Consider the following 14959-nt stretch of genomic DNA (forward strand, 5'->3'; position numbering starts at 1 on the left):
AGCGTATGTGATCAGCCAATGAAGAACAAGAATTACGAACGAAAGCTTTGTGAATTCGGCGCTTTATGTTTGGGTGTTCTTATGCGTGCGGTTTTTGCTGGAATGTCGTGAATTGCGAGTGACGACATGCTTGAGTGCACCTCAGAATACACTTTCTATGTAGTTGCGGTAGTACCAGACGACAATCAGGCGGCTCCTCGAAAATGCTGTCTAGAGCCATCTATATTCAATGACGCAGTAAAGCGATTTTCTTTTGCTGGTGTTCTACAAACTTTTAAGTCTCGGTCGCTTTTGAAGGTGGCTTACTAAAGTGCAAATAGTTTGATTTTGCTTCCTACTTTGGTAAGCTCACAGCCAGCAGGCTGTATCCTTAATATTAGGGTGCTCATTCTTGCAGCTGGCGGGTTTCTAATCGGCTTTGTTTTTGTTAGTAAAACCTTAATGAGCGATTCTGCATGAAGACTGGGAGCTGGGCTAGTTGGTGTGGCTCTATCATATAAAGAAAAGCGCGAGGAAACAAGCAACAACAAATTCTACAGAAACCTTTTAATCGCAATGCTTTAGCAATGGATAAATATAGCCACACAACATATTGCCACCATTGAAACAAATTATGTACGAGGCGTGCACGGCATCGGGACTCCAGTGTCGCGCTTCGATGCTAATGTTGGTTTTAACCTTCTGGAACGGGCGGCCGCTAGTGCTATGCTCTAGCCATGATAACAAGTATTAAATAACAGAATAGCAATGTCGCAAAAGAAAAGAAACATGCAAAGCACTAAAAAGTAGCAATATCCTAATTGTCATATTGACTGTATGAAATAACTTCTGTTGAAGGACGTGGGCTCGCTAGACTCCAACACTGTTGCAGCTTTTTCTTCGTGGTGGTCGCTGCTAGTGCGAACGCTTCAGGAGTACCATCGGTTTCATCACGAGCATATGCTTGAATGACAACGGGAATTGCCAGCGCTTCGAGTAACGTGATTCTCTCTGTGTGGCTAGGCTCACGTGAGGCTTCTGCAGCCCAGGACCAAATTATCCGCGTTCTCTACCTCTTCTCCGCAAGCCCGGCACTTCGCCGCCATCACTCCCCGTCTTCCTGCTGAGCACGAGGACGCCGCATTTTGATGGGGGCGAAATGTGAAAACACCCGAGTATTTAAATTTAAGTGCACGTTAAAGAACCCTAGGTGGTCAAAATTTCCGGAGTCCTCCACTGCGGCGTGCCTCATAATCATAACGTGGTTTTCGCACGTAAAACCCCATAAAAAAACAGTGCCGTTGATACACAAGATCGTGTAGAGTTCCTGCGCGAGCCTGTAAACAAAGACCGCCCCGATTGACGTTGTCATGTTTTCCGCTGCAATTGTTGTTTTGTTGGTCCTGTAGGATTGCAGCTTTCATTTATAAAGCATTGCTGATTGCCATAATGCGGCTACTCTTGCCTAGCCTGAGCCGTCAATGCCTTCACCCACTGGCGTTCGTTGTCTTCCTGCACAAGATGAGCGAAACACCCAAATTTACACTGAATAATGAATAGGCGTCTACTACACTGAGCTTGTGCGCCCTTAAAATATAGATAACCTAATACTTGTCGAGCCCGCCTTTTGTCGTTCATTACGCTTAGACGACCGTCGAACGAAATCTTGCTGGTCGCTTCTCTTGCATGTAAAGAAGGCCAGCCGATGTCGCCCTGAATCGCCTCGACAGTGACGCACCCATGCCCCCCCCCCCCCCTCAGCCCATAATTGTTCTCCCAACTTAGCGTTCATTGCGTTCTATTCATCCTCGCATGTTCGCAGAGAGGCATGCAACACCATTAAAAAAGTTGAGACCACGCACGAGTACCACCTTCAAGGGCGACTCCAACCCACAGACATTGTCTTCGCAGCAAATTGCATGCTCTCTTAGCAGCCCGTTTGAAGTGGTCATCGTGTTGCTCGAAAACCTTTTATGACAAAATAAGCATTACACCAAGGAAACGGTATTCCGTTACCCATGGTAAAGTGGTACCATTGGGAACAATCACGAGTGTGTCACCTTAAGAAGAAGCTTTAGATCGGGTGCTCCAATGCAAATATGTGTAAAAGGCCAATAATTTTTTCGCGGCAAACACTGCATCAAATTTGATCAGGTTTGCTGCATTTATAAGAAAAACGTTAAATTTAGTGACTGTCGGTTTATAATGTTCGATTTAGGTCGTCAGTTTTTATTGCAAATTTGCAAAAATTTTAAATTTTCGGGAAACGAAACTACCCAGTTTACAACTTTGTACTTCAGCAAGGAATATAAATATCCCAATTAAATGAATTGCATTTCAGAGTACACCTAAATCAGACAAAATTGTTGTGTTACTCATCAATTTATAAACTTTTTGTAATATGAGAATACAGCTTTAGCAAAACCCTTTTAAACAACGTAATAATTCGCATAAAACATAAATTGACAGACGCAATTTGTCTGGTTTGAATGATCTAATAGATGCAGTTTACAGAAGCGCGATATCTATTCTTAATGGAGAGCTATTATTTTTTATAAATTTCCTGCGTCTATATTTTTCGAACTTCCAAATTTTTTTAAATCTTTTAACAAAATTCAGGATATAAATCAAAGCTCCGTTTCCAACAGTCACTAGAATTAAACATTTTCTCTGAAATGCAACACCTTTTATTAATATCAGCCCAGGGGTTATCGCAGAAAAACGTTTTTTGCGTTTTACTCTTATTTGTGTAGGCCGCGTCGGAGTTTGGTCCGAGCTAAGGCTTCCTCTTATAAACAGGAGGACTGCAGCACCATAGACATCCTGGCATTCAACTTCAGTTCCAGCCGAGATAGGTGGGCATTAGCCAAAGAGACCGACGGCTATACATGTTCTACGTTCTCGGAAAACAGCACTTCGTCTTCCGCAATCCGCAGCCCCAGCAATCTCCAAGAGTTCGGGTGACCGTCCACCATGCACTTCAACTGGAAGCGGAGGTCACTCCGGAGCAGCCTTCATCATCGACATGTGTACCATGTAAAGTAAGGGGGACAGAAGGCACCCTGGCTTCAGACCTCTGCGTGCTGCCACCGGTCTTGTCGTGAGCCCATTAAAGCAGGGAACAACGTTTGTTGCATACATCTGACGAAGATGATTAATCGATCCCAATTCGAGATGCCCAATTCGACCAAGCGGTGCAGCATCTGGACTTGCGGGACGCTGTCAGACGCTTTCGCAACGTCCAGAACGCATCCCACGAAGATCCACGGCTCTTTTTGCACTCCCTCCACCGTCTGGCTAAGCACAAACAGACTGTCCTCCAGAAAGCGGTTCTGCCTTTTGAGTAGGAATGCCATTAATTTCGGCCCATACGCCGATCCACTTTTTGACTACCTGCGCGAACAGGTGGTATAAAACCCTGCTGACCGTGAGCGGCCCGTAGTACTTTAGCACTCTTGTGTTTCCAGCCCCCTTTAACGAGAACGTAATGCGTCCGCATTGCCAGTCCGATTGAATGATTTCACCACGCAGTATGCCGGTAAATATAATGGCGAGGCACTCTCGGGCTGTATTGTTCAAATATTTCACGAGTCCCGCTGGGATATTGTCCAATCCTTCGGTTGCATAACCCCAATGCGCACAAGGGCTCGGTCAGGTGCGAGTGGTGTTATCACCCGCTTGCACTTGTCTACACTATCTTCAGTGCCCTTGCATGGGTAGGCCGGAGCAGCTTCTGGCGGTAGTGCTGGCGGCAAAATGAACAGTTGCTTTAAAGTGCTTACAAGGTGTCCCTCGAGATAGGACAAATGGCGGCCGGTGTCCTCGTCGCTATGTTCTTCGTGATGATATTTCCGATCGAGAGTTCGGAGATACAACCAGCGAGAGAGAGCGGGAGAGAGAAAGAGAGAACACACAAGGGAAAGGCAAGGAGGTTAACAAGGCTGAGCTCAGTAGGCTATCCTGCACTGGAGAACGGGAAAAGGGAAATGAAAGAGGAGAAGGAAGAAATAAGTTCACAGTTTTCACAGTACAAACACAAGCGTTCATCGAGCAGACTTTTTTACTCCGTTTCAAGAAGACACGGTGACTGAATGGAGCCGACAGTAATCACAATCGGCAACATTTCTTTGCACTATTACTTGCGGGGCCTCTTTACGTCGGACGTATAAAATGCAAGTCTCCTGGCATTCGTCGGCGGGCAGCTCTCTCACAGCCCTGCAATGGTGCCTGTTTGCTGCCTTGCGCGCTTGGAAATGCACGTGTATTTCCGGGTCCCAGCATCCTTTACAACGCAATCCAAGCTTGTATTCGTCTAAACTTCATGCATTTTCATACTCCGTCTCAGGTGCTTAATATATTCTTCACAGCTCGTACGTTTTTTTTTTCAACCACAGGTGCTCCTCAAGTTCCTGCGCGATAGTCACGGTGGCAGTTAATGGCATTAATGGCAGGCGGCATACTCCTGGGGATCTTTCTTGCGTGCCATATGCCACGTGGATGTAGATATAGTTATACGCATGCGCTTTAGATCACTTCCTACGCTGACCTGCCGTGATAACGTTGTTGTACATCCCCCTGACTTCACGTACCAGACCATGCGATGAAAGTCCATAGTGAGTGTATGTACGACTGGTCTTGTAGCAGCAAGTAAACCCGCCCTCATAGTCGACATGAAGGTTCAGCACATCAAGGCAAAAGCCCTCGGGTAACGGCTGAGGACACTAAGAACACTCGACGGCACACAGCGCCGCCATCCCGAAGCCTGGTGTGGCGTCCTAAATGCATGGCACACCGGTGCGTGTGAGTGCTTGGAAGTGCGTCATGCGGGAATCAGACTCCTCAGTCACCCTTCTTTTTGGACACGCTGTTACTTCCAGTGCGCTGCCGAGAAATCCACTCGTGGCCCTCGAGACGAAACGTGCGGCATGCCGGTGCCGGTGAACAATGAGAATTGTTCCTTTGCTTGCCCACATTGAGTGATCCGTACTCAATGACCCAATTCGGTGAGACATTCATTGAAAAGGGTCACATACACCAGTGAATTTTTGCCACAGCCTGCTAATCAGACGAGGCCGTTTACTTGAGGCACCTTTCTGTCATGGGTTTGATTCCGCTTAGCATCCATCAATGTCACGGGCACCTTTTAGACAAATTTTCAGTGCACATATCTAGTTACCCAACATGGCATTAAAGAGCATTATCGAAGCTCAGAACAGAACAAGCTGCACATACCTAGGGCTCCAAGTCCACGTCAAAGGGTTTCTTGGAACACTGGTGCCTACACAGTCCCACATGTATATGGGCACATGCCAGCGTGAAAGAGCTTCGTTGAATAGAGTCATAGTCATAGTACACACATAGTGACATAGTCAGTGAGCCAAGTTGAACCGATCTTGCTCTGGGACATTTTTACCTGAGCACAGCAACCCGATGAGCTAACCATTCTACCACGAACTACCCATTGAGCCAGATAGGGGGGAAAGTGGTTACATGCGAACATAAATATACGTACAAACATAGTGTAACGAAGAAGAAGCGCCGGTTAGCCCGGGGCATCTCCAGCGTATGAAATGTAACGAAGAAAAGCCGGTCACTCAGGCGCATCACCAGCGCTTTAGGGATGGGGCTGGTTAGGACTGCTCGCAGGGTTTTTTACTACCGCACCGAGTTGGGCCTCTCTCTCCTTGCGTACCCTGTCAATAAACACCTTGATAACAGACAGACAGACAGACAGACAGACAGACAGACAGACAGACAGACAGACAGACAGACAGACAGACAGACAGACAGACAGACAGACAGATAGATAGATAGATAGATAGATAGATAGATAGATAGATAGATAGATAGATAGATAGATAGATAGATAGATAGATAGATAGATAGATAGATAGATAGATAGATAGATAGATAGATGCCGGAAAGGGCGGGGAATATCTTAGGAATGCTATTGCGTTACAAAAAGGCGACGAAAACAGTGCTGACTCGAAACCGTAGGTTTAATTCGAGATATGTAAAGGATAGCTTTTGGATTAGGTAAAGCAAGGAGAGAACAAATGATATAGGAAATAATTTACGCGTTACTTACGTATTATTAGCATTAAAAATTATAGATAAGAGGTCACCTCACCAGTAGGGTATGGCATGAGAGACGCAGGCACGCACATTTAACTGGATGCGAACTTCACTGGTCAAAAGAGAAACCTAGGCACTTTACGATTCATGTCACTTTTCCATGCGAAAAGCTGTCAATGCTTCACCTAAATTTGTGCAATGAACTGAGATAAAAATAAATGCGGATCCCACGCACTGTGGGAATCGATGTAATCGAAGCTTCGTATGCTGTTTGGTGTAATTGGCGGTAATTAGGGACGATGCTGACGGCAAATGTTTAATTTATTTAACGGTTGGTCCAACACGATAGGGGTGAGTTAATATCAAGCCTTACGTTGCGTGCACTACTGCTGTTTGTCTGCGTAGGCACAAATCTCAGAGGGAGAGGTATTTGCTTGACGTGTTGTTTGGCGCCGTACTTAATAACCTCTCACAGGGTTGAGCGTAGTCATTTAGTCACATAGCACATGCGATCGTGGCAGAAATATTAAGCTTTATTTGTGTTATGGGGCTGTGCGTTCTGAAGCCACAATCGGGTTATGAGGTATGCCGTAGGGCCATACTCCGGATCGATTTTGGCACCATGGTGTTAGTTAACGTGCACATAAATCGAAATACACAAGTGTTTTTATTTCGCCCCATTGAAATGATGGTGCTGCGGTGGGGATCAAACCGGCGACCTCGTGCAGTGCCATAGCAGTAAAGCTACAATGGTACTCACAAAAGTAGTTATTTGACGTACGACCAGATCCGTAGTGTCGCCTAGACCTTACGGTACACTTTGGTGCGGCTCTGCCTACTGCCTGCGTGAGTTATCCGCCTGAGAAATTTGCTTGGTTTTTATTTTTTCAGAAATAATAGTAACGTACTGTGCCATACTTTGAACTTAAATTTGTGGAGTCTGCCCTCTACTGCTGTCGTGTCTCTAGTAGCAACCTTTGCTTGCCTTCTCACATCCCATTTTCCCCTTCTACCCATCTCTCTCCTCATCCGCACCCTCTTGTACGGCAACTGCGAGCGAAGGGTTGCAAGGCTGTTATTCACTAATTTTCTGCTGCGTCGGTTTTACCCATTACCTGCCCATGCTCCACCAACCTGCTACCGTTCTGCCTAGCTTCGCTCTAGTCGTGCACGTAACCTAAAAGTTCAGGTCTTCAGTTTCTGCAATGCTTGAGCACGGGGGTCACGGTTAAGTTTCACGGAGCCAGGGGTCGCGGAGGGAGGAATAAGGACAGCGGCAGCGAGACTGACCCGCGACAGGGCGTTATGGCTGGTATAGACATCTGGACGTGCGGCTCTTATGGCAAGATCGTGCAAATGCATGCTGCTGGCTGAGCGTTACCGTCCTTGTTCATCGATCGCACGCTTGCGACCGGTACAATAACAGTGCGCAAGTGCCCCGTAACGTGGTATTTTTTTCATATTTCGCGGGCTTTTTTGGAACGCGGAAAGAGGACCACGTGAGATATATCATGTTGGAAAATATTTCTTGAGGAGTTTCTCAACGTTCTCTAGAACAATGCGAATAGCACTTGGGGTCTGCAGCTAATACTTAAAAAGTTGCTCAATTAAACATAACTAATCCGCTAGTTGAGGGGAAAATAAATATGACCTGATTACCTCTAGGCCAGTGCCAACATTGGGCGTTTGGTTCCACTTGCGTCCGGCGTTCCTTTCCTTTTTAAAACGTTGGCTCAAGTTATGTGGGACAACCTGTATAATACGACTTTGCAGCATTTACTGTAAATTCGATTATCTTAAAACTTCATTCTTCTGGCACTAACACCTATGGAGCCATTACATTTCCATCATTGTTGGTTCCATTCCTATTACTAGCGGGATGCAAAAGTGCTCGTGTACTTTTCAGGTGCACGTTAAAAAATCACACGTGCTCAAAATGAGTCAATGGTCCCCATCTACAAAAATTAATTATGGGGCTTTATGTGCCAAAGCGAGGATCTGATTATGAGGCACGTCGTAGTGAGGGACTCTGAAAATTTAGCCCACGTGAGGTTCTGTAACGTGCACCGAAATCCTAATACCCGAGCTTTTTGGATTTCGCCCTCATCAAAATGCGGCCACCGTAGGCAGTATTTGACCCTGTGACCTCGTGCTTAGCAGCCGAACGCTGAAGCCACTAAGCATCCGCGGCGGATAGGTCTCCAACTAAGGTGGGCCTTTTATTCATTAAGTGGTTATTGATGTGTTCACACAGAAATCAATTATTTGTTTACGTGAATTTGTGAAGCATCTCTATGCACGCATTTTTTTATAATCTTAAGCTGTTTCATGACAGTCCACACCTCTAATAAACTTTTGGGAAAGGGTCCCGGCATCATGACTTAAACATGTACCTTAGAAGAGAAGAACCGGGTATTTTACCACCATGCGGGCTCCTAGGAATGAACATAGATGGCAAATGACGCCCAGAGCAAAACGAACGCTTCAAATCGCTCAATTAATTATATTGTGTAAAAACTAAGCTGACGATTCCAGCGCAATATTTGCAGCACTTATTTTGTTCCATGCTACATCTCCCTGCAGATTCTTAAACATAAACGCTATCCAATCAGAAAACAACGGTATTCAAGGTAAACTGAAGGCATCAGTACGACGTATCTTCTCAAACTTTGCTTTGTCTTTCAGCTGAATACACGCAAAGCTACACCCTAATGTTCGCATGTTCCCATTAAAATGACCGGCCATGGCGGCCGCATTTCCATGAGGCGAAATACGAAAACACCCGTATACTTTGCTTTAGGGGCCCGTTGAAGAACCCCAGTTCTGCTAAATAATTGTAGTCCCCCATTACGACATGCCTCATAACCAGATCGCGGTTTTGGCACATAATACTTAAAAAATTAGCTGTTTTTGCTCAAAACGTACTTTGTGACAACTGAGTACTGCAACAGGATGTCAGTCTTATGTTTGAGCGAAAGCTCTTGTCATAAACATGCGTGGCAGTTACTAGCATTATCGGCAAAGTATGGGATCCTATATATGGAACCACAAAGCTGACATTTAACAACTGGGTCAGTTCTGTGCTTGACGTTTTGAAGAACTTCTTTTTGTGACACATTGTTTAAAAGCTCCACACGCAAAGGAATAAAACTAAGTTTACGAAGAAGATAATGATATTCACAAGACACAGATCTGCAGGCGTAAAAAACTACAAAAAGATGAACTCATAGCAGTCGGTATGAAGAACTCTAAAAGTGGCATAAATTTTCATAGGAAGGTCAGACAGATTAGGCAGTTAAGATATACGAACAAATATAGCTATGTAGACACGTTCGAAGTTAAACTACGTACATTCTGAGCTTCGTGCATGCAATAAGGCCATGTGGAACTTTAGCAGGTGCGTACGGCTGTCAAAAGACATTTAGCCTGCCTAGATGAATCGCGATATGATTTCAGCGACCATGACATGGTTTGCTATCAGTCACAGCTTAAATCGTTGTTCAGCGACATCAACCTTCCTGCGAACACTGTGACACATTTATTTGATTAAATCCGTTCATTAATGAGATTACAGCTACCGGGAAGGCTAAGATATGGTTGAGTCCCCCTCTCAACCAGACGGAGATCGTCGCGGACAGTTTCTCGAATATAACTTCTTTGTATCTGCGGTACGCTGTTGTTATTAAATGATAGGTAACCGCTGAAATAGGTGAGCCTGCCAGAATAACAGTGGCTTACCGAGGTGAAGTGTACCCAGTTGCGTTGGCACTCTTCTTTCTAGAAATATACATGTACGCAAAACCAGCTAAGTGGTAGGAAACCACTGAACAGCATTAGCAGCCTCCCACCACAGCTCGGCCGCGCGGTATTCCGAAGGATCTGCAATAACGTACTTTGTCTTGTGTTATTCAATATTCCGTTGCGTAAAACACATGTACTCGGCGCGTAAGAAATACCATGGAAAAGGAGGAGGGTCTGTTGACTTTTTATGTATAATGTAGAAGTGCTGTGCTAAAGGAAAATGAGCAAAACAAATAACTTGCCGCTATCGGTAGCCTGACCCCCACTTTACTGCGCTTTCCTAGACTTCAATATCTGTGCTCTTGCCTCACAAAATTCGTGCTCACAATATTCGTGTGCTCGTGCCTCACAAAAGCCGGGCCCATCAGTTGCTGTTCTCCACGTCAATAGCTCGGTCAAAAGTTTTGTCGCGTTCGGAACGAGAACGTTCCTTTGAGTTACATAGAAACTAACTGACAAATGTCGAGCTATGAGGGTATGAGGGCTGTGCACGCGCTCCCCTGCCACTCACCATCCATCGACGCAGCGAACGTTCTTTGTGCGGGCGTCGTAGTGCAGGGCGAAGCAGTCACCTCCAATGCCGGTGGCATATGGCTGAAGAACCTGCATGCAGGCTGCCATGGCAAGAGCCGCGTCAGCAGCGTTGCCTTCACGGCGCAGCACATCTGCGGGTTTGATGACAATTTAGGAACGAAAATTAGGGGTAGTTTCGTACGCCTACAAGCTATTGCTCCTGAAAAGAAGATTGTACTGTAGAACATGCAAAAGGGATAATTGGAGATCGTAGGTAGAGGCCCTTGTCCGGCAGTGGGCATAAAATGCGCTTTGGATGGTGGTAGTGGTGTTGATGACGATTATGATGATGATACATTTACATTCTTGCTATATGTATCTTTGCAAAAACTATTCTAAATATTTCTAAATTCTGTGCACTAAAATTGGACGTGGCTGGAATGTGTTTAATCCCACCTAGAGAATTTAGAAATTTTAGTTTACTTAATGTAGCAATCCTACATTTAACTGTAGCATTTCAAAATAAGGAAAGACTACAGCGGTTGCGGGGCCATTTTTCGTTTCCAATAAGCGTCAAACTGCTAGACAGCTTGCAGTTCCTGTCATTTTCAAAAGCTTTCGCTACATTAGTTGCACGAACATTATTGAGGAATTTGAGGTTCAACAACGCTACTATAAAAATAATAGAGTCATCTCGTCCAAGCTCGCTCAGCACGTTTTGCATATCAACAAAAATTTTAAAACAAGTAGATCACATAGTAGAGACATCAACACTCATAACAAAGAGGTGAGTAAACAGCATTTATATCCAATACATTGTGTTCTTGGGCAAATTTATGTGTCATGTTGTTTGTTGTTTAGATTACATTACCTTGTGTATGGGCACACATTTTCGGGCCGCACTATCTCCGAGACTGGCCCAGACATATTTATGAGTAGAGCGACGCCTTTCGTTGCGCTTAATGTTTTTTTAATATTCGTAATTTTGGTTATTTTCTTTCAGCTTTGGCTAATTGTGCAATAGTACTGCTCTGTACATGTTCTGATGCTAACTTACATCGTCGTTCTTGTTGCAAGCTATATTTTGAGGTGTAGTTTTTGCTCACCAATGTGAACTACGATACCTCGTAGTGCCGAACTTAATTGTTGAAAAGTAAGCAGACACCTAGAATCGACGAACCCAAAATCCGAATGCGAAATATCCCCCCTCCCCCCCCCCTCCCCAAAGAAAACACCTTGTCTCCAGGCCGGTTGACCGGCGCATCATGCACAGACTCTAGACATGACCTCTCTCTCACGTGTGAATTGAAATTTCGCTCAGGCCACATGCTTCCCCACAACATATCCCAGTTTTTGTGCCGCTAGAAACTGCTCAAGCAGAAGAGAGAAATCTCCAATAAAGTGGTTGTATTCGTAACGTTGTGTTCAAGTAAGGACTGTTCAATAAAGCTGCTGAACAGTGATAGCGTAAGCCAATACTAGCGCTCCATAAACTCCATAACCTCCACAAACTATACAAGTTGGGCTATCTAGTATGTGTTTGCGGCGAGCCACTATCTGGGTGCGCAAACACAAGTTTTTACATCAATGGCAGGTTGGCACATGAAGCGGTGTATATCTTTGCCAACGCGAGGAGGAAGCGGAACTACGCGAGTAAAAATGTTATGGGGAACATTATCGTGAAATTAGCACTGCAGTCATCCTATCTAATACACCGGTTATTCAAAATGATTTACGGCGCACTATACTACTACGTATGGGCTGGTACCCTCTAAGGTCAGTGCCATAGTTTCTTTCGAAATGCGCGAGACTTTTGGCTTCCTCAGTCAAATTGAACTTAATTCAATCAGCGCACCTTTGAACCATTTTAGCGCTGCAAGAGGCTCACGGATGTTTAAAAAGCCTAGAAAACCGAATATTTCATAAGAACATTATGTAAGAAATGAATGACGCCACCGTTATAACGACCGAATCGGTCCTGGGTTAGCATATTGCATTGTTGTCATACTGTTTTCTTATTGTCACAATCAACGCACAATATGTTGGTCTTTGATAGTGCCGGAGGCAGCATTTCATGCTGTCTGATTAGGTAGTGGAATTACTATACTTTTTAGTCGGTCTGGTCAACATCATAAACTCATTTTTCCTGGATTCTACCCAAGGAAAAAACAACATTCATTGCATATATAGCACATAGACAACCACTTCCAACAAGTAATTAAGAACGCAGGCAACCAACGGAAGTATTTGAGCTGGGAAAAATTTTAACAAGTACGGAGAGAAATATTGCCCTTACAAAAATACGCATATGAAGCCACAGTTCTTTCTAAATATGTGTAAATTTACCACCTAAAACACTTTTCACGACGCATTAATCATATGCCGGCTATTATTACTTGCTGATTTCCCCAGAGTTTCAATCTGAGAAGGTGATTCGTTAATTGTTGGGTTACACTAAAGATTTCCGATGCGGTCGAGTGAGGACGTTACTTATTAAGGGACTGCATCTTGTATTTTTTTTACTTCCCATATAGCAGATATTTTACATACGTCAAAGGAGTGTTCAAAGTTTTTATCGATGTACCGCTGGAAATCTCTCTGCAGGTCACTGTCATCTTCTGCTCGGTCTCTAACATCTTTGTCTAAGTAAGGCTGAAGTTTATATTATTTCAATACCTTCAAATATGAAGGGGACAGCAACAAAATAGACGAAAAGTCCTATTTAGGCGCCGGCTTCCTATGAACAGCTTCGCATGGGTTAAATTGTAAATTAGTCGTTGAAACAACACGATTATAACAAGGTAACGTTGTTATAATAAGAAAGTTCCACTCCAGAAACAGACATAACCTTTATGAATACTAAAGTAGTATTTGTATACTCCAAGCACATAAATTTACACATTTCATACTCCTTTATTCAAGTCTCGAAATCAACAATTATCCTTTCGCCACAAACGTCATAACTGCCTGTGTAATATTTATTGTTTCCCCGAGCAATGTTTAACAGCCGGTAGCATTTATTGACACGAAATATGGTAAGTTCCACTGTACTTCCAATTGGCAACAAGATTTTGCAGACAGAAGCTCAGCGAAGTTGACAGCCACGTAATACTATTCATAGTTTGTTCGAGAAGTGAATGAATGGAAAAAAATGCGGAGCTTACCGAGGCCAGCCACGCTGGCCAGCATCTCATCGCTGACCACAGCCGCTTTTGGTACAATTGCGGGAAATCGAGTTGAGATTCGCCTAAGGCTTCTGTAGCTCAGGCAGGCCATTGTCGAGTCTGTTCGAGTCTGTTCGCTCGGAATCTCGTAGTTTTTTCGCAGCTGTTTCGACAACGCATGTGTGGACGCGATTCCTGAAAAGCCAAACAACTGTGACAACTCCACCTGGAGTCCCAGTTAACTTGGATCAACCTTTTAAAAAAAGCCCCAGAGTTGTAGAGAAATTGTACCGGCAGAATGGTTGCGGTAGTCATGTGTAATTACAACCAGTATGTTCTTAATCACGAAGTAGTAATTATTTGCTTTTAATTAGCGAATTTTTATATTATTGCTTGAATAAAAAAAATATCAATTACAATGTTGTAGGTCACCTCAAATAGCCTCCGAATGTAGCATTTCTTTCGTGCTCAGCCTTTCCTCGTTGGTTTTTCCAATAAAAGAACGGAAACACGCGAAACATCCAAAATATCACGTAGAAACGCGCTCGCGCGCCGCCGCTGAACCGCTCCCAAGCGAATAGCCGCGCATACGCGGCTTTACCAGCGACGGCAGCTCGATACAAGGCTTGAGGCTATGTGATGGTCGAGGCATCATCAGAATACGCCGTTGACGCATTGGTAAGCGTAACGGAGCCTTGGGCGGGAGGGGGGATTTTGAAGTCGCGGAACCGTGACCGCCCACTTGGGAGGGTAATTTTGCGCACGCATGTTGTTCTGTAAATAGGCACGCCCGAAAGGTATGTTCATTTTATTCGGTTTAGCTCTCGCAGCAAAGCTTACATGCGTTTTGGCGGATCTGTACGGCCAGCATATGCTGTTGTGGATTACGTAAATCCTTATTGATTGACGTGTCGGTGAGATCTCAACAATACCACGCCAGTGGCCTCCTCTTTAAGAAGACAGTCATGCCCTTCACGAGTGGTCAAAAGAGCTAAATGATATTGGCTCTCAGGATGGCACAGGGCAACAAGAGCAAGGCAGCGAAGCTACTCCGGATGTGGCATCGTTGAGGACGCCCTAGTCTGTCAACAATACTGAGAACAAACGAAGTCCTTTGCGAGACTGTTAGCTTCACAAGAACGCGACATGGATGAATGTTTTGGCCTTCTTTGCTGCTAAACCTCATGGTAGTGCGCGCCACGCCAGTGCGGAGGGCGGAACCTCGAAGGCATCAGTGTGGAGGATTTTAAAAAAAAGTTCATGCACACCCGTGGCATTTACATCTTCATCAAAAATTTGATGACCGAGATTTTGAAAACTGACTAAATTGCCAATTGAATTTTCACGAAATGTGAACAACAACCGGACTTACTCATTCGCGTGCTTTCGACAGAAGAGGCTAACTTCTCTAGAAGTGCACAAGTTAA

The 14959-nt window shown here is 44.6% G+C and overlaps 1 protein-coding gene across 1 annotated transcript in view; it reads right to left on the reverse strand.

The window, feature by feature from the left end:
* LOC142591263 (glutathione hydrolase-like YwrD proenzyme) overlaps window positions 1–13704 on the reverse strand; it is an 82536-nt gene extending 68832 nt beyond the window's left edge. The window contains exons 1-2 of the mRNA XM_075703601.1: window positions 13533–13704; window positions 10367–10520 (exon numbers count right to left, since the gene is read on the reverse strand). Of these exons, the coding sequence (XP_075559716.1) occupies window positions 10367–10520; window positions 13533–13644 (266 nt within the window). The 5' untranslated portion in view covers window positions 13645–13704. The remainder of the gene's footprint in view (window positions 1–10366; window positions 10521–13532) is intronic.
* Between the last annotated feature and the right edge of the window lie 1255 nt (window positions 13705–14959).

This window comes from Dermacentor variabilis, chromosome 8 (assembly GCF_050947875.1).
Source record: "Dermacentor variabilis isolate Ectoservices chromosome 8, ASM5094787v1, whole genome shotgun sequence".
NCBI classification, from domain to species: domain Eukaryota; kingdom Metazoa; phylum Arthropoda; class Arachnida; order Ixodida; family Ixodidae; genus Dermacentor; species Dermacentor variabilis.